The 20,721-nt window shown below is 47.0% G+C and overlaps 1 protein-coding gene across 2 annotated transcripts in view; it reads left to right on the forward strand.

Annotated features, from left to right (window-relative positions):
- LOC139262218 (coiled-coil domain-containing protein 80-like) overlaps window positions 1-20,721 on the forward strand; it is a 47,351-nt gene that overhangs the window by 23,284 nt on the left and 3,346 nt on the right. The window contains exons 3-5 of one of the 2 annotated variants that reach the window (XM_070877366.1): window positions 1,317-1,450; window positions 15,822-15,973; window positions 19,848-19,951. In XM_070877366.1, coding sequence (XP_070733467.1) covers window positions 1,317-1,450; window positions 15,822-15,973; window positions 19,848-19,951 — 390 coding nt within the window. The remainder of the gene's footprint in view (window positions 1-1,316; window positions 1,451-15,821; window positions 15,974-19,847; window positions 19,952-20,721) is intronic. The other variant, XM_070877373.1, reaches the window with a different exon arrangement.

The following is a 20,721-nucleotide window of genomic DNA, read 5'->3' on the forward strand; positions in this document are numbered from 1 at the left end:
TGTTTTTCAGATAGTCGTGTGTGATGACCTGATACAGATCAAAGCACCTAAATGTCAATGAAAAATATCATAATGTTGCCTGTACGTAATGAAGAAGGGTTTAAAACAGTGAAGAACCTGCATTTATCTAGTATCCTTCACATCCCGGGATGTCCAAATGTGCTTCACAGACAATGAATTAATGTAGTTCCCGTTGTTTGAGGGAGAAATGTTCGCTAGGAGACTGGGGGAAACAGCCTCGCTCTTTGCGCCTACTGGATCAGGCCAATTGGGGGGGGCCGCAGTTTAACGTCTTACCCAAAAAATGGCACCTCCGACAGTGCAGCGCTCCCTCGTGACTGCACTGGAGTGTCAGCCTGGAATAGAGTGGGGCTTGAACCCACAACCTTCCAACTGAAAGGAGGTGCTACCCCTGAGTCAAACTGGTGGTTAGTAGTCGGTGTGAGGCCGAGATGATCAGAGCGAATCACACGCTGAGTTACACCATGATGCCATTTGATAGGTCAAAACAAACTGTTCCAACAGAGTGAGAGACGGTGGAAGTTAGAAGCGAGGGAGAAACCCCTTATACTCTGCTTGTATTGCTTTGAGTGGAGGAGACTGAGGGATGATCTGATCGAGGGGCTTAAAAAGGGAATGAGGGGTTATGGGGAGCGGGCAGAGAAGTGGAGCTGAGTCCATGATTGGATCAGCCATGATCGTATTAAATGGCGGAGCAGGCTCGAGGGGCTGTATGGCCAACTCCTGCTCCTATTTCTTATGTTCTTATCATTATCATCTTATCATCAAAATGTTAAAAGGAATTGGTAGGATGTTTACGGAGAAACGGCTTTCTCTAGGGGAGTTCAGAACCACGGGCAGTAATAAAACTAGAGCTTGGTCATTGAGAGTGAAATCAGGAAAATTTTTTCACACAAAGGGTGGTGGAGATCGGGAACTCCCTCCTTTAAAAGGCCGTGGAGGCTGGGGGTCAATTTGCAGTTTCAAGACTGAGAGCTGTCGATTTTCGTTGGGCAAGGGTCTCAAAGGGATACGGAGTGAGGCCGCAGATCAGCCATCATCTCATTGATTGGCGGGACAGCCTCGAGGGGCTGAACGGCCTCCTCCTGCCCCTATCAGATGATTAGCTTACTCTCGTATCCTGCCCGTGGATTGGGCAAGCCTGCCCCAGGATTGACGTCGTGCACGCACTTGGACATCAGAGATAGTCAAGGGTAGAGGAGAAAATAAATGGAAGATTTATAGAACACGAGGCCTTTGGAGGCACCACCAACTTCGCACTTCCTGAATAATATCTTTTCATTTCGGTCTTTCAGAGAATGAATTAGCACTTGAGAATCCAGTGCCGGAATCTGTCGGCGCCGACCTGACTGCGCAGCTACGGAGAGACTACGGGATGACCTTTGATGAATTCTTTATGGTGTTCGTTGATTATGATATGAAAGTTAAGGTGAGCGTTGACATTGTCCGTTTTAATATCAATGTTACACATTTTCAGTCTGCTCGGTGTGGACGAGGGAGACTTGCCTTTAGACAGGGCCTCAGCATTATCTCTCAGACTTGGCCCCGAGGTATTTCACACGCGTTGAATTCACCTTGAAATGCGCACAAACAGCAAGAAGCACGGATGAACAGTTGGCCTGCCTTGGAGCTGAGGGCGGAATGTTGACTCGGTCACGGGGAGAACTCCCCTGCTCCGACACAACGATTGCCACATAAAACCACCACGGCAGTCAAGGCTCTGACTTAAAGCTAAGGACCTCCAACACTGCAGCACTCCCTCAGTACTGAATTAAAGTGTTACTCCGAGATCAGCGGTCCTCAAGCCTTTATTGGTTGAAGGACCCCTTTTCCAATGGATTGGTGATCACGAGCCCTTCCATCTAAATTACAATACTATATAATACCCATGACATTGTAAAGATTGTTCTGATGATGTTTTTAAGAAAACAGGTATTTAGTTACAGGTATCAGTGAGGTGAGTGTGCCTGCTTCTTACTGCAGAGGCTATCTATACATGGTGTGATGTTTTGACAATGTCACTCAAAAATGATTGACAACTACTTTATCCAATCAAGGTCCTCCGACAATTAAAGAAAGACATCGATTTATATAGCGCCTTCTGTAAAGTCCTGTCCCCTCAGTACAGATTCACACGAGGCATGTAGTGAAGTCAAGGTCACTCTGGACCTGCACCTTTATTTCACAGCTCTGGAATGCTGCACTTGCCTGAGATCTGTCCTTATATACCTGTCTCATACGGATCCATCAGGCTTCATGACTGGGACGATGGGACTTGCCCAGTCGCTAAATTCCACAGGTGATATAATGCCTTCCCGCAGAAGCCTGTCTAGTTCGTGTTCAATCTTTTCCCTCACCACATAGGGTACAGCTCTGGCCTTGTGATGGACCGGTCTAGCATCCTGTGTGATGTAGATTTTGACTTTGGCCCCTTTGAAAGTGCCCACACCTGGCTGAAAGAGATGTTCAAATCGCTTTATAACTGTTGAGCAGGAGGTCTGTTCCTCTAATGACATGGCATGGACATCATCCCATTTCCAGTTTAGTTTTGCCAGCCAACTTCTCCCCAGCAGTGCTGGGGGGTCTCCGGGGACAATCCACAGGGGAAGTCGGTTCACTGTCCCTTTGTGTGTGACAGAGAGCATGGTACTGCCAAGGACTGGTACGATTTCTTTGGTATAGGTCCTTAGTTTGGTGTCGACCCTTGTGAGTTTTGGTCTGTCTCTTTTATGCAGCCACAGTTGTTCAAATTATTGAGCGCCCATGAGAGATTGACTCGCTCCTGTATCCAGCTCCATGTTGACAGATATCCCGTTGAGTAGGACCCTCATCATTATAGGAGGCGTCCTGTTGTAGGAGCAGTGGCCATTGATCGTGTTGACCCGCTGTACATCGGTGTCCCGGGTACTGTCCCCACCATCTTCTGGTCCGCTTTCCGACCCATCCGATTCGTATACCAGCCGAGCTGCCGTTTTTTTGCACATGCGGGCTAAATGCCCTGTATATTCACAATTTCTGCAAACGGCCTGCTGAAATCGACATCCCCTTGATGAGTGCCCACCCCCACACCTCCAGCACAGACCTGTTCCATTGTTCAACGTGTTCCCAAAGAATGAGCTGCGTCTGGCTGATCTCTCTTGAGCTTCTCTCAGTTTGTAGTTGATTGCTCATATTGTGGGTTGATGAGGTGTGAACGGCCGTTCCTGTGGCCCTTGATAGCTTCTGCCTGCTGTCGAGAGCCTGTTCTCCCGGTTTTGTCTGTGTGTGGGGGTAGCAGCTTGTTTAGTGCTGTGAACTTCTTGGTCCGATATTTTGTTAGTTGTTGTACCTGCATTGTAAATCAACCTTGTTTCTTCTTCCCCTACCAAGAATCTCTGTGCAACCAGTGCTGCTGCCTCTAAGGTCAGGTTCTTGGTCTCTATGAGCTTTCGGAATATGCCTGCGTGGCCTATTCCATCAATGAAAAAGTCTCTCAGCATTTCTCTCCTCAGTTCATCGGAGAACTCACATAAACTAGCCAACCTCCGAAGTTCCACCACGAAGTCGGGTATGCTCTGGCCCACACAGTGTCTGTAGTTGTAGAACCTGTGTCTGGCCATGTGTAGGCTGCTCGCTGGCTTCAGGTGGTCTCTTACCAGTTTGGTCAAATCTTCAAACGACTTGCTTGCTGGTTTCTCGGGTGCCATCAGATCCTTCATTAAAGCGTATGTTTTCGAGCCACAGCTGGTCAAGAGATGGGCTCTTCTCTTGTCTGCCTTATCGTCGCCTAACCAGTCTTTGGTTACAAAGCTTTGCTGGAGCCTTTCTATAAAGTCCTCCCAATTGTCTCCCGCATTGTACTTTTCATCTGATCTGTTGTTCGCCATTCTGTGGATTCTGTAATCCCATAACTCGTCGCCACTGTAAAGTCCTGTCCCCTCAGTACAGATTCATACGAGGCATGTAGTGAAGTCAAGGTCACTCTGGACCTGCACCTTTATTTCACAGCTCTGGAATGCTGCACTTGCCTGAGACCTGTCCTTATATACCTGTCCCTTGCAAGTGCACCCCCGGGATAAGGTATGCTGGTGGTTACAGGTCATATCTTATTACAGTCATGTATAGCATGTTAGGATACAATTATATATAATAATGTAAGATACATGACATCTTCCACCACCACCGGATGTCTCAAAGCGCTTTACAGCCAATGAAATATTTTTGGAGTGTAATCACTGTTGTAATGTGGGATGCACAGCAAGCTCCCACAAACAGCAGTGTGATAATAATAACTGGATAATCTGTTTTTTTTGTGATGTTGATTGAGGGATAAATATTGGCCAGGACACCAGGGATAACTCCCCTGCTCTTCTTCAAAATAGCATCATGGGATCTTTTTCATCCACCTGAGAGAGCAGACCGGTTTAATGTCTCATCCGAAAGACGGCACCTCCGACAGTGCAGCACTCCCTCAGCACTGCACTGGGAGTGTCAGCCTAGATTATTGTGTTTAAGTCCCTGAAGTGGGACTTGAACCCACAACCATCAGACTCCGAGGTGAGAGTGCTGCTCACTGAGCCACAGCTGACACAGCAATCACTTACCAATCAGAAAAAGGAGTGGGAACACATTATGGATTTTTAAAAACCATGTTATGAATTATTAATGATTTATATATATATATGTGTGTGTGTGTGTGTGTGTGTGAGTTTGTATATTACGATAATTAAACATGAATTATAGATGGAGGCGCTCCAGAGTTTTTTGCATTGGTTAAATCCTAAGCCTAGATTTTAAAGTACGATTCTATCTAGTCCACAAACCGGATGTTGGTGTGCCAGATGATTGGCACACCAAGGAACCAATTTATGGTGAACCTCTGTCTCTGTCTGGAGATTTCCAACCAATCAGTGCACAGAGAGGCGGTGTGTGGGGTGGGGGAAGGTTATTATTCGTGTTAATAACATTTAATTTATCGCTATTGAAGCGGTCTCCGGTTAGAAACCTTTTTATTTCAGTATGTCTCACTTGAAACTTGTGACGGAGGCAGGTTAGTTTGAGGACCCCCTAGAAAGTCTCCAGAGACGACCAGGGGTCCGCAGATGCCAGTTTGAGAACCACTGCCCTAGATCAAGTTCCCAAGGCCAGGGGCAGAGTTTGACCCTACACCCTGCTAACTCAGGTAGGGGCAGGATTTGACCCTACACCCTGCTAACTCAGGTAGGGGCAGGGTTTGACCCTACACCCTGCTAATTCAGGTAGGGGCAGGGTTTGATCCTACATCCTGCTAACTCAGGTAGGGGCAGGGTTTGACCCCACATCCTGCTAACTCAGGTAGGGGCAGGGTTTGACCCTACACCCTGCTAATTCAGGTAGGGGCAGGGTTTGATCCTACATCCTGCTAACTCAGGTAGGGGCAGGGTTTGACCCCACATCCTGCTAACTCAGGTAGGGGCAGGGTTTGACCCCACATCCTGCTAACTCAGGTAGGGGCAGGGTTTGACCCTACATCCTGCTAACTCAGGTAGGGGCAGGGTTTGACCCCACATCCTGCTAATTCAGGTAGGGGCAGGGTTTGACCCTACACCCTGCTAATTCAGGTAGGGGCAGGGTTTGACCCCACATCCTGTTAACTCAGGTAGGGGCAGGATTTGACCCTACACCCTGCTAATTCAGGTAGGGGCAGGGTTTGATCCTACATCCTGCTAACTCAGGTAGGGGCAGGGTTTGACCCCACATCCTGCTAACTCAGGTAGGGACAGGATTTGACCCTACATCCTGCTAACTCAGGTAGGGGCAGGATTTGACCCTACATCCTGCTAACTCAGGTAGGAGTGGGTTTGACCCTACACCCTGCTAACTCAGGTAGAGGCAGGATTTGACCCTACATCCTGCTAACTCAGGTAGGAGTGGGTTTGACCCTACACCCTGCTAACTCAGGTAGAGGCAGGATTTGACCCTACATTCTGCTAACTCAGGTAGGAGTGGGTTTGACCCTACATCCTGCTAACTCAGGTAGGGGCAGGATTTGACCCTACATCCTGCTAACTCAGGTAGGAGTGGGTTTGACCCTACATCCTGCTAACTCAGAGAGCAGAAACATAGAAAAACATAGAAAAATAGGTGCGGGAGTAGGCCATTCCGCCCTTTGAGCCTTCACCACCATTCAGTAAGATCATGGCTGATCATTCCCTCAGTACCCCTTTCCTGCTTTCTCTCCATACCCCTTGATCACCTTAGCCGTTAGCGCCAGATCTAACTCCCTCTTGAATATATCCAATGAACTGGCATCAACAACTCCCTGCGGCAGGGAATTCCTCAGGTCAACAACTTTCTGAGTGAAGAAGTTTCTCCTCATCTCAGTCTTAAATGGCCTACTCCTTATCCTAAGACTGTGTCCCTCGATTCTGGACTTTTCCAACATCAGGAACATTCTTCCCGCATCTAGCCTGTCCAGTCCCGTCAGAATCTTATATGTTTCTATGAGACCCCCTCTCATCCTTTTAAACTCCAGTGTATAAAGGCCCAGTTGATCCAATCTCTCCTCATATGTCAGTCCAGCCATCCCTGGAATCAGTCTGGTGAACCTTCGCTGCACTCCCTCAGATTAGGAGACCAAAACTGAACACAATATTCCAGGTGAGGCCTCACCAAGGCCCTGTACAACTGCAGTAAGACCTCCCTGCTCCTTTACTCAAATCCCCTAGCTATGAAGGCCAACATACCATTTGCCTTCTTCACCGTTTGCTGTACCTACTTGCCAACTTTCAGTGACTGATGAACCATGACACCCAGGTCTCGCTGCACCTCCCCTTTTCCTAATCTGCCGCCATTCAGATAATATTCTGCCTTCGTGTTTTTGCCCCCAAAGTGGTTAAACTCACATTTATCCACATTATACTGCATCTGCCATGCATTTGCCCACTCACCTAACCTGTCCAAGTCACCCTGCAGCCTCTTAGCATCCTCCTCACAGCTCACACCACCACCCAGTTTAGTGTCATCTGCAAACTTGGAGATATTACACTCAATTCCTTCATCTAAATCATTAATGCATATTGTAAAGAGCTGGGGTACCAGCACTGAGCCCTGCGGCACTCCACTAGTCACTGTCTGCCATTCTGAAAAGGACCCGTTTATCCCGACTCTCTGCTTCCTGTCTGCCAACCAGTTCTCTATCCACGTCAGTACATTACCCCCAATACCATGCACTTTGATTTTGCACACCAATCTCTTGTGTGGGACCTTGTCAAAAGCCTTTTGAAAGTCCAAATACACCACATCCACTGGTTCTCCCTTGTCCACTCTGCTAGTTACATCCTCAAAAAATTCCAGAAGATTTGTCAAGCATGATTTCCCTTTTATAAATCCATGCTGACTTGGACCGATCCTGTCACTGCTTTCCAAATACGCTGCTATTTCATCCTTAATAAGTGATTCCAACATTTTCCCCACTATTCATGTCAGGCTAACCGGTCTATAATTACCCACTTTCTCTCTTCCTCCCTTTTTAAAAAGTGATGTTACATTAGCTACCCTCCAGTCTATAGGAACTGATCCAGAGCCAATAGACTGTTGGAAAATGATCACCAATGCATCCACTATTTCTAGGGCCACTTCCTTGAGTACTCTGGGATGCAGACTATCAGGCCCCGGGGATTTATCAGCCTTCAATCCCATCAATTTCCTTAACACAATTTCCTGACTAATAAGGATTTCCTTCAGTTCCTCCTTCTCACTAGACCCTCTGTCCCCGAGTATTTCCGGAAGGTTATATGTGTCTTCCTTCGTGAAGACAGAACCAAAGTATTTGTTTAATTGGTCTGCCATTTCTTTGTTCCCCATTATATAAATTCACTTGATTCTGACTGCAAGGGACCTGCGTTTTATTTTCATTAATCTTTTTCTCTTCACATATCTACAGAAGCTTTTGCAGTCAGCTTTTATGTTCCCAGCAAGCTTCCTCTCGTACTCTATTTTCCCCCTCCTAATTAAACCCTTTGTCCTCCTCTGCTGAATTCTAAATTTCTCCCAATCCTCAGGTTTGCTGCTTTTTCTGGCCAATTTATATGCATCTTCCTTGGATCCTTAATTTCCCTTGTTAGCCATGGTTGAGCCACCTTCCCCGTTTTATTTTTACTCCAGACAGAGATATACAATTGTTGAAGTTCATCCATGTGATCTTTAAATGTTTGCCATTGCCTATCCACCGTCAACCCTTTAAGTATCATTTGTCAGTCTATTCTAGCTAATTCACGCCTCATACCATCGAAGTTACCTTTCCTTAAGTTCAGGGTTTGACCCCACACCCTGCTAACTCAGAGACAGGAGCAGGGTTTGACCCTACACCCTGCTAACTCAGGTAGGGACAGGGTTTGACCCCACACCCTGCTAACTCAGAGACAGGAGCAGGATTTGACCCCACACCCTGCTAACTCAGGTAGGGACAGGGTTTGACCCTACACCCTGCTAACTCAGAGACAGGAGCAGGGTTTGACCCTACACCCTGCTAACTCAGGTAGGGACAGGGTTTGACCCCACATCCTGCTAACTCAGAGACAGGAGCATGATTTGACCCCACACCCTGCTAACTCAGGTAGGGACAGGGTTTGACCCTACACCCTGCTAACTCAGAGACAGGAGCAGGATTTGACCCTACACCCTGCTAACTCAGGTAGGGACAGGGTTTGACCCTACACCCTGCTAACTCGGAGACAGGAGCAGGGTTTGACCCTACACCCTGCTAACTCAGAGACAGGAGCAGGGTTTGACCCCACACCCTGCTAACTCAGGTAGGGACAGGGTTTGACCCCACATCCTGCTAACTCAGAGACAGGAGCAGGGTTTGACCCTACACCCTGCTAACTCAGAGACAGGAGCAGGGTTTGACCCCACACCCTGCTAACTCAGAGACAGGAGCAGGATTTGACCCCACACCCTGCTAACTCAGGTAGGGACAGGGTTTGACCCTACACCCTGCTAACTCGGAGACAGGAGCAGGGTTTGACCCTACACCCTGCTAACTCAGAGACAGGAGCAGGGTTTGGCCCTACACCCTGCTAACTCAGGTAGGGACAGGGTTTGACCCTACACCCTGCTAACTCAGAGACAGGAGCAGGGTTTGACCCTACACCCTGCTAACTCAGAGACAGGGGCAGGGTTTGGCCCTACACCCTGCTAACTCAGGTAGGGGCAGGGATTGACCTTACACCCTGCTAACTCGGAGGCAGGTTTGCTGCCAAAGGAGCTGAGCTGAAAGTTTGACATCTTATGCCATTTGTGTGTGCGGCCTTTGTCAGGTACTGGTGAAGTGAAGAAACCTCATAACTTGCCCCTTTCTCTTTGCAGATTCTGATTGACCTGATGTGTATTTCCACTGTTTTCTATTTTTAACCTGATTGAAAGTCATTTATGCTTCAATTGTCTAGAGCCTTGGTCAGACTCTTATCTCGACGGCGTTGTTTTGATCACCGCATCTCAGGAAGGATATATTGGCCTGGAGAGAGGGTGTAGGGCACATTCACCAGAATGATACCTGGACTAAAGGAAGACACAATCACAGAGTGATACAGCACAGAAGGAGGCCATTTGGCCAGGTCATGCCTTTGCTGACTCTTTGAAAGAGCTCTCTAATTACTCCCACTCATAAACAGAATTGTTGGAGCCAGAATTAGAGGAGCGCAGACATCTTGGGGAGTTTGTGGGGCTGGAGGAGATTACAGAGATAGAAACATAGAAACATAGAAACATAGAAAATAGGTGCAGGAGTAGGCCATTCGGCCCTTCCAGCCTGCACCGCCATTCAATGAGTTCATGGCTGAACATGCAACTTCAGTACCCTATTCCTGCTTTCTCGCCATACCCCTTGATCCCCTTAGTACTAAGGACTACATCTAACTCCTTTTTGAATATATTTAGTGAATTGGCCTCAACAACTTTCTGTTGTAGAGAATTCCACAGGTTCACCACTCTCTGGGTGAAGAAGTTTCTCCTCATCTCGGTCCTAAATGGCTTACCCCTTATCCTGAGACTGTGACCCCTGGTTCTGGACTTCCCCAACATTGTGAACATTCTTCCTGCATCTAACCTATCTAAACCCATCAGAATTTTAAACGTTTCTATAAGGTCCCCTCTCATTCTTCTGAACTCCAGTGAATACAAGCCCAGTTGATTCAGTCTTTCTTGACAGGTCAGTCCCGCCATCCCAGGAATCAGTCTGGTGAACCTTCGCTGCACTCCCTCAATAACAAGAATGTCCTTCCTCAGGTTAGGAGACCAAAACTGTACACAATACTCCAGGTGTGGCCTCACCAAGGCCCTGTACAACTGTAGCAACACCTCCCTGCCCTTGTACTCAAATCCCCTCGCTATGAAGGCCAACATGCCATTTGCTTTCTTAACCGCCTGCTGTACCTGCATGCCAACCTTCAATGACTGATGTACCATGACACCCAGGTCTCGTTGCACCTCCCCTTTTCCTAATCTGTCACCATTCAGATAATAGTCTGTCTTTCTGTTTTTACCACCAAAGTGGATAACCTCACATTTATCCACATTATACTTCATCTGCCATGCATCTGCCCACTCACCTAACCTATCCAAGTCGCTCTGCAGCCTCATAGCATCCTCCTCGCAGCTCACACTGCCACCTAACTTAGTGTCATCCGCAAATTTGGAGATACTACATTTAATCCCCTCATCTAAATCATTAATATACAGTCTAAACAGCTGGGGCCCCAGCACAGAACCTTGCGGTACCCCACTAGTCACCGCCTGCCATTCTGAAAAGTACCCATTTACTCCTACTCTTTGCTTCCTGTCTGACAACCAGTTCTCAATCCATGTCAGCACACTACCCCCAATCCCATGTGCTTTAACTTTGCACATTAATCTCTTGTGTGGAACCTTGTCGAAAGCCTTCTGAAAGTCCAAATATACCACATCAAATGGTTCTCCCTTGTCCACTCTACTGGAAACATCCTCAAAAAATTCCAGAATATTTGTCAAGCAGATTTCCCTTTCACAAATCCATGCTGACTTGGACCTATCATGTCACCTCTTTCCAAATGCGCTGCTATGACATCCTTAATAATTGATTCCATCATCTTACCCACTACCGATGTCAGGCTGACCGGTCTATAATTCCCTGTTTTCTCTCTCCCTCCTTTTTTTTTTTAAAAAGTGGGGTTACATTGGCTACCCTCCACTCAATAGGAACTGATCCAGAGTCAATGGAATGTTGGAAAATGACTGTCAATGCATCCGCTATTTCCAAGGTAGGGAGGGGCGAGGCCATGGAGGGATTTGAAAGCAAGGATGAGACTTTTGAAATCGGAGTTGCTTAACCGGGAGCCAATGTAGATCAGCGAGCACAGAGGTGATGGGTGAGCGGGACTTGGTGCGAGTTAGAACACAGGCAGCTGAGTTTTGGATCACCTCTAGTTTACATAGGGTAGAACGTGGGAGACCAGCCAGGAGTGCGTTGGAATAATCAAGTCTAGACTCTGCTGCTCTTTCCCCAGAGTCCTGCAACTTTTTCCATCTCAAGTTGATGCACCTACCTCTCGACATTTTGCTAGAATCAAAGAATGATTCAGAAAGGTTGCATAGACTTCGCTTGTATCCTCTTGCGTATAGGCAATTGAGGGGTGATCTGATTAGGGTGTTTAAAATGTTAAAAGGATTTGATAGGATTAACACGGCGAACGTATTTCCTCTGGTGGGAAAAACATTAGAGCCAGGCTATTCAGAAACATAGAAACATAGAAAATAAGTGCAGGAGTAGGCCATTCAGCCCTTCGAGCCTGCACCACCATTCAACAAGATCATTCACCTCAGTACCCCTTTCCTGCTTTCTCTCCATACCCTTTGATCCCTTTAGCCGTAGGGGCCATATCTAACTCCCTCTTGAATATATCCAATGAACTGGCCTCAACAACTCTCTGCGGTAGAGAATTCCACAGGTTCACCACTCTCTGAGTGAAGAGGTTTCTCCTCATCTCGGTCCTAAATGACTTACCCCTTATCCTTAGACTGTGTCCCCTGGTTCTGGACTTCCCCAACATCGGGAACATTCTTCCTGCATCTAACCTGTCCCGTCCCATCAGAATTTTATATGTTTCTATGAGATCCCCTCTCATTCTTCTAAACTCCAGTGAATACAGGCCCAGTCGATCCAGTCTCTCCTCATATATCAGTCCTGCCATCTCGGGAATCAGTCTGGTGAACCTTCGCTGCCTCAATAGCAAGAATGTCCTTCCTCAGATTAGGAGACCAAAACTGAACACAATATTCCAGGTGAGGCCTCACCAAGGCCCTGTACAACTGCATTAAGACCTCCCTGCTCCTTTACTCAAATCCCCTAGCTATGAAGGCCAACATGCCATTTGCCTTCTTCACCGCCTGCTGCACCTGCATGCTAACTTTCAATGACTGATGTACCATGACACCCAGGTCTCGTTGCACCTCCCTTTTTCCTAATCTGCCGCCATTCAGATAATATTCTGCCTTCATGTTTTTGCCACCAAAGTGGATAACCTCACATTTATCCACATTATAGTGCATCTGCCATGCATTTGCCCACTCACCTAACCTATCCAAATCACCCTGCAGCCTCTTAGCATCATCCTCACAGCTCACACTGCAACCCAGCTTAGTGTCATCTGCAAACTTGGAGATATTACTCTCAATTCCTTCATCTAAATCATTGATGTAAATAGTGAGGTCCCTTCACTGAGCCCTGCGTCATCCCACTAGTCACTGCCTGCCATTCTGAAAAGGACCCGTTTATCACGACTCTCTGCTTCCTGTCTGCAAACCAGTTCTCTATCCACCTCAATACGTTACCCCTAATATCATGTGCTTTAATTTTGCACACCATTTCTTGTGTGGGACCTTGTCAAAAGCATTTTGAAAGTCCAAATACAGTACATCCACTGGTTCTCCCTTGTCCGCTCTACTTGTTACATCCTCAAAAAATTCTAGAAGATTTTTCAAACATGATTTCCCTTTCATAAATCCGTACTAACTTGGACAGATCCTGTCACTGCTTTCCAAATGCGCTGCTATTTCATCTTTAATAATTGATTCCAACATTTTCCCCACTACTGATGTCAGGCTAACCAGTCTATAATTCCCCTTTTTCTCTCTCTCTCCTTTTTTAAAAAGTGGTGTTACATTAGCTACCCTCCAGTCCATAGACTGGAGGAAAATGATCACCAATGCATCCACTATTTCTAGGGCCACTTCCTTAAATACTCTGGAATGCAGACTATCAGGCCCTGGGAATTTATCAGCCTTCAATCCCATCAATTTCCCTAACACAATTTCCTGACTAATAAGGATTTCCTTCAGTTCCTCCTTCTCACTAGACCCTCTGTTCCCTAGTATTTCCGGAAGGTTATATGTGTCTTCCTTCGTGAAGACTGAACCAAAGTATTTGTTCAATTGGTCTGCCATTTCTTTGTTCCCCATTATATAAATTCACCTGATTCTGACTGCAAAGGACCTACATTTGCCTTCACTAATCTTTTTCTCTTCACATATCTATAGAAGCTTTTGCAGTCAGTTTTTATGTACCCAGCAAGCTTCCTCTCATACTCTATTCCTCCCCTCCTAATTAAACCCTTTATCCTCCTCTGCTGAATTCTAAATTTCTCCCAGTCCTCAGGTTTGCTGCTTTTTCTGGCCAATTTATATGCCTCTTCCTTGGATTTAACACTATCCCTAATTTCCCTTGTTAGCTACGGTTGAGCCACCTTCCCGTTTTATTTTTACTCCAGACAGGGATGTACAATTGTTGAAGTTCATCCATGTGATCTTTAAATGTCTGCCATTGCCTATCCACCGTTAATCCTTTAAGTATCATTCGCCAGTCTATTCAGCCAATTCACGTCTCATACCATCGAAGTTACATTTCCTTAAGTTCAGGACCCTAGTCTCTGAATTAACTGTGTCACTCTCCATCTTAATAAAGAATTCTACCATATTGTGGTCACTCTTCCCCAAGGGGCCTCGCACAACACGATTGCTAATTAGTCCTTACTCGTTACACATAACCCAGTCTAGGATGGCCAGCCCTCTAACTGGTTCCTCGACATATTGGTCTAGAAAACCATCCCTAATACACTCCAGGAAATCCTCCTTTACCGTATTGCTACCAGTTTGGTTAACCCAATCAATATGTAGATTAAAGTCGCCCATGATAACTGCTGTACCTTTATTGCACGCATCCCTAATTTCTTGTTTGATGCTGTCCCCAACCTCACTACTACTGTTTGGTGGTCTGTACACAACTCCCACTCGCGTTTTCTGCCCTCTGGTATTCTGCAGCTCTACCCATACAGATTCCACATCATCCAAGCTAATGTCCTTCCTTACTATTGCGTTAATTTCCTCTTTAATCAGCAACGCTACCCCACCTCCTTTTCCTTTCTGTCTATCCTTCCTGAATGTTGAATACTTCTGGATGTTGAGTTCCCAGCCTTGGTCACCCTGGAGCCATGTCTCCGTAATCCCAATTATATCATATTCGTTAATAGCTGCCTGCACAGTTAATTCGTCCACCTTATTACGAATACTCCTCGCATTGAGGCACAGAGCCTTCAGGCTTGTCTTTTTAACACACTTTGTCCCTTTAGATTTGGCTGTAATGTGTCCCTTTTTGCTTTTTGCCTTGGATTTCTCTGCCCTCTACTTTTACTTTTCTTCTTTCTATCTTTTGCTTCTGCCCCCATTTTACTTCCCTCTGTCTCCCTACATAGGTTCCCATCCCCCTGCCATATTAGTTTAACCCCTCCCCAACAGCACTAGCAAACATTCCCCCTAGGACATTGGTTCCGGTCCTGCCCAGGTGTAGACCGTCCGGTCTGTACTGGTCCCACCTCCCCCAGAATCGGTTCCAATGTCCCAGGAATTTGAATCCCTCCCTCATGCACCACTGCTCAAGCCACGTATTCATCTGAGCTATCCTGCAATTGCTACTCTGACTATCACGTGGCACTGGTAGCAATCCTGAGATTACTACCTTTGAGGTCCTGCTTTTTAATTTAACTCCTAGCTCCCTAAATTCAGCTTGTAGGACCTCATCCCGTTTTTTACCTATATCGTTGGATCACCTCTAGTTTACGTAGGGTAGAACATGGGAGGCCAGCCAGGAGTGCGTTGGAATAGTCAAGTCTAGACTCTGCTGCTCTTTCCCCAGAGCCCTGCAACTTTTTCCATCTCAAGTTGATGCACCTACCTCTCGACATTTTGATAGAATCAAAGAATGATTCAGAAAGGTAGCATAGACTTCGCTTGTATTGTTTTGAGTATGGACGTTTGAGGGATTATCTAATCAGGGTGTTTAAAATGTTAAAAGGATTTGATAGGATTAGGATGGCGAAAGTATTTCCTCTGGTGGGAAAAACATGAGAGCCAGGCTATTCAGGGGTGATATCAGGAAGGCCCTTTTCACTCAAAGCCTAGTGGAAATCTGGAACTCTCTCCCCGAAATGGCTGTGGAAGTTGGGAGTCAATTGCAACTTTCAAAACTGAGATGGCTATTTGTTGGATGAGGGTATCAAGGGATATGGAGCAAGGGCGGACTGACAGAGTGGATCGGCCATGACCCAGTTTCATGGCGAGCAGGTACGAGGGGCTGTAGGGCCCCCCTCCTGTTCTTAATGTTCCTCACAGCTGGGCACTGTTGAGTTTGTTGTGTGTGAACTGACGGTTCGTATATTAATAGTAAGGGTGGTATTGGTCCATGGCACGGGGCTACTGGTACAGCTTTCATGTACTGACTGTTCGTTCCTCTATGTCTGCGTTTCTACCCACAGCAATATTTCGATGTCCCTATCCCGATGAAGGTTCTGATGGATTACATGGACACACTTCCCTCTCGCAAAATGGAGATTCAAGAAGAAAAGAGAAACGGCGTAACCTGTGTCAAACAGGACAGTCAGGTCAACATCAACAAATTCCTTTCCAGGTATGTGTGAGGTCAACTCCACCCATCCTTGACTGCAGGAGTATCCCCGTATCCCCCCGCTCCCGCCAATTCAATCTCTATGTCCTCCAAGGTCGTAACAGCATAATAAAGCATCAACTGAGTAAAGACTACTAGGTCCATCAACCCCACAGCCCATGTACACTCTCCCCTATCACTGACTACCCACCCATTTAATCCCCTCCCACAGCCCATGTACACTCTCCCCTATCACAGACACTACCCACCCATTTAATCCCCTCCCACAGCCCATGTACACTGTCCCCTATCACTGACTACCCACCCATTTAATCCCCTCCCACAGCCCATGTACACACTCCCCTATCACTGACTATCCACCCATTTAATCCCCTCCCACAGCCCATGTACACACTCCTATCATAGACTCTATCCCACCCATTTAATCCTCCCACAGTCCATGTACACTCTCCCCTATCACTGACACTACCCATCCATTTAATCCCCTCCCACAGCCCATGTACACACTCCCCTATCACTGACTACCCACCTATTTAATCCCCTCCCACAGCCCATGTACACACTCCCCTATCACTGACTATCCACCCGTTTAATCCCCTCCCACAGCCCATGTACACACTCCTATCATAGACTCTATCCCACCCATTTAATCCTCCCACAGTCCATGTACACTCTCCCCTATCACTGACTATCCACCCATTTAATCCCCTCCCACAGCCCATGTACACACTCCTATCATAGACTCTATCCCGCCCATTTAATCCCCTCCCACAGCCCATGTACACACTTCCCTATCACGAACCCTACCCACCCATTTAATCTCCTCCCACAACCCATGTACAGCCTCTGAATAATGAACTCTAATGCTATAAATGTGCCCTGGAATGGATACTGAGTCCAGTGGTGCAAGTGAGGTGAATTACATGCACAGTTCACATTGAAGCCTCAATGGGTTAAGGACGGTGTTTCCATTGAAGTTTGATCCAGTCGCTTCACATTCTTAGGCCCAGTAACTGATCTCAGTAAACGGCCTCAAATGTTGTGGATATTGTTGATCGACTGTGGCTGTGATGTTCCTCAGACTCTATAGTTCAAAATTGTCGCCAATTCTGGTCCCGCACATAGATATTGAGTCCTGGGTAAGGTACCAGAGACCTGCCCTCAACAGTACGTTAACAAGGACCCACCATCCTCAGGAGAGAAGAGAAAATAAAACCAGACGTTCAAAATATTTCTTTGTAAACTTGAGTTCACCCAAAACTCGACTGCCCGTGTCCTAATTCACACCAAGTCCCATTCACCCATCACCTCTGTGCTCGCTGACCCGTGTCCTAACTCACACCAAGTCCCGTTCACCCATCACCTCTGTGCTCGCTGACCTGTGTCCTAACTCACACCAAGTCCCGTTCACCCATCACCTCTGTGCTCGCTGACCCGTGTCCTAACTCACACCAAGTCCCGTTCACCCATCACCTCTGTGCTCGCTGACCCGTGTCTAATTCACACCAAGTCCCGTTCACCCATCACCTCTGTGCTCGCTGACCCGTGTCTAATTCACACCAAGTCCCGTTCACCCATCACCTCTGTGCTCGCTGACCCGTGTCCTAACTCACACCAAGTCCCGTTCACCCATCACCTCTATGCTCGCTGACCTGTGTCCTAATTCACACCAAGTCCCGTTCACCCATCACCTCTGTGCTCGCTGACCCGTGTCCTAATTCACACCAAGTCCCGTTCACCCATCACCCCTGTGCTCGCTAACCTACATTGGCTCCCGGTTCAGCAACGCTTCGATTTTAAAATTCTCATCCTTGTTTACAAACCTCTCCATGGCCTCGTCCCTCCCTATCTCTGTAATCTCCTCCAGCCCTACAATCCTCCGAGATCTCTGCGCTCCTCCAATTCTGCCCTCTTGAGCATCCCCGATTTTAATCGCTCCACCACTGAACATAAGAAATAGGAGCAGGAGTAGGCCATCCAGCCTCTCGAGCCTGCTCCGCCATTTAATACGATCATGGCTGATCCGATCATGGACTCAGCTCCACTTCCCTGCCCGCTCCCCATAACCCCTTATTCCCTTATCGGTTAAGAAACTGTCTATCTCTGTCTTAAATTTATTCAAATGACCCAGCTTCCACAGCTCTCTGAGGCAGTGAATTCCACAGATTTACAACCGTCTGAGAGAAGAAATTTCTCCTCATCTCCGTTTTAAATGGGCGGCTCCTTATTCTAAGATTATGCCCCCTAGTTCTAGTCTCCCCCATCAGTGGAAACATCCTCTCTGCATCCACCTTGTCAAGCCCCCTCATAATCTTATACGTTTCGATAAGATCACCTCTCATTCTTCTGAATTCCAATGAGTAGAGGCTCAACCTACTCAACCTTTCCTCATAAGGCAACCCCTTCATCTCCAGAATCAACCGAGTGAACCTTCTCTGAACTGCCTCCAAAGCAAGTATATCCTTTCGTAAATATGGAAACCAAAATTGCACGCAGTATTCCAGGTGTGGCTTCACCAATATCTTGTATAGCTGTAGCAAGATTTCCCTGCTTTTATACTCCATCCCCTTTGCAATAAAGGCTCAGATTCCATTGGCCTTCCTGATCACTTGCTGTACCTGCATACTAACCTTTTGTGTTTCATGTACCAGGTCCCCCAGATCCCGCTGTACTGCAGCACTTTGCAATTTTTCTCCATTTAAATAATAACTTGCTCTTCCATTTTTTCTGCCGAAGTGCATGACCTCACACTTTCCAACATTATACTCCATTTGCTAACTTTTTGCACACTCACTTGCAGGTTTTTTGTGTCCTCCTTACACATTGCTTTTCCTCCCATCTTTGTATCATCAGCAAACTTGGCTACGTTACACTCGGTCCCTTCTTCCAACGTTAATATAGATTGTAAATAGTTGGGGTCCCAGCACTGATCCCTGCGGCACCCCACTAGTTACCGATTGCCAACCCGAGAATGAACCATTTATCCCGACTCTTTGTTTTTTGTTAGTTAGCCAATCCTCTATCCATGCTAATGTATTACCCCCAACCCCATGAACTTTTATCTTGCTGTGCCTTCAGCTGCCGAGGCCCTAAACCTCTTTCTTTCTTTAAGACGTTCCTTAAAACCTACCACTTTGACCAAACATGTGGCCATCTGCCCTATTATCTCCTTATATGGCTCGGTGTTTGATTTTGTTTTAACATCGCTCCTGTGACGTGCCTTGGGACGTTTTATTATTTTAAAGGCGCTGCTCCTATTTCTTATGTTCTTACATACAGAGCTTGAGAAGGGCAAGGCCATGAAGGATTTAAACACAGGGATGAGAATTTTAAATTTGAGATGCTGGGGACTAGGAGCCTGTCAGATATCACAGAGGCAACGGTGGAGAGGGCGAGCTGGGTGTCATCAGTGCACGTGTGTCTGTGGATCATGTCGCCAAATGGCACCGTGTCGATGAAAAAGAGGAGGAGATAAGGACGGATCCTGAGGTGACGGTGTGGAGGTGGGAAGAGAAGCCATTGCCAGAGATGTGGTGGCTAAGATCAGATAGGTGAGAGTGGCACTTAAAGAAGGGAAGTCTCCCCCAAGCTTGGCAACAGAGGAGCTGTGTTAGAGGAGGATGCGTTGGCCGATTGTCGATGGCTGCAGAGAGGTTGAGGAAGGCATTGAGGGATAGTACACCCCCACGGTCAGTCACAGAGGATGGTGACTTTAGTTTGGGACGTTCCAGTGCCGGGAGAGGGGTGGACACCTGATTGAAGGGATTCAAACAGGGAATAAATGCTGGAATCGGTTTTAACGCTGTTTGGGAAATGCAAGAAAAAGAAGTCAGTAGTTGGGGGCAAGTGAAATCCACGTTGTCTCTGTTGTTCTAAGGTTGCAGTGGAAACGAAGATTGTTGATAATTTCATCTCCTGAGGATGAAGACTGGACATTTGAACAGCAGATGACAGCGGTGCATGGCCAGACCTGCAATCTGGGTACGTCATTTCAACACACCTTATCCCTTATCTTCCGTGCCGCGGGGCAACCCATTTCTTTCACTGCTTTACCGCCAGCAGATCCTGAGCTAGCTCCTTTCTGTAACACAAGTTCCCGTTTCAACGTGGACAGGCTGGCACACTGACCCACAACTCCCCCTGTCGGGAGAACAAGCTGGATAAGATGGCAGTGGGGGGAATCGAGACACCACTCCCAGCAGACCCAGCTCCCCGCTGGACATCAATCCAGTATTCAGGGAGGCAAGAGGGCTGGTCTCCTGCTCAGCTGAGACATTTCATCATATACCATACTAAACACGGTGAACACTTTGAAGTCCCGCGATGACGAAATGAGCAAACAATAGCATCCATTTTACACAGTAAGACCCCACAAGCAGCGTCGAGATAAATGGGTGCTTAGTTTTGTTGGTGGTGATCGAGGGACGAGTGTTGGCCAGGATACTGGAAAGACTCACTTATTCTTCAAAAACTGTCATAGCTTCAACAGTCACCAACACTGGCAGGCAGAACTGGGTAAATGGGGCTGAGGTACAGATCAGTCATGATTTAACAGAATGGCGATCAGGCTCAGCAGGCTGAGTGGCCTCCTGTTCCTATGTAACCTCAGTTTAACATTTCATCTGAAAGATGGCACCTCCCATATCGCAGCACTTACTGGACGAGGCTGTCGACTAGATTATGTTTTTTTTTTAAATTCATTCTCGGGATGTGACCATCTCTAGTATTTATCCCCCATCCCTAGTTGTCCT

The sequence above is a fragment of the Pristiophorus japonicus genome, chromosome 1 (genome assembly GCF_044704955.1).
Source record: "Pristiophorus japonicus isolate sPriJap1 chromosome 1, sPriJap1.hap1, whole genome shotgun sequence".
NCBI lineage: Eukaryota > Metazoa > Chordata > Chondrichthyes > Pristiophoridae > Pristiophorus > Pristiophorus japonicus.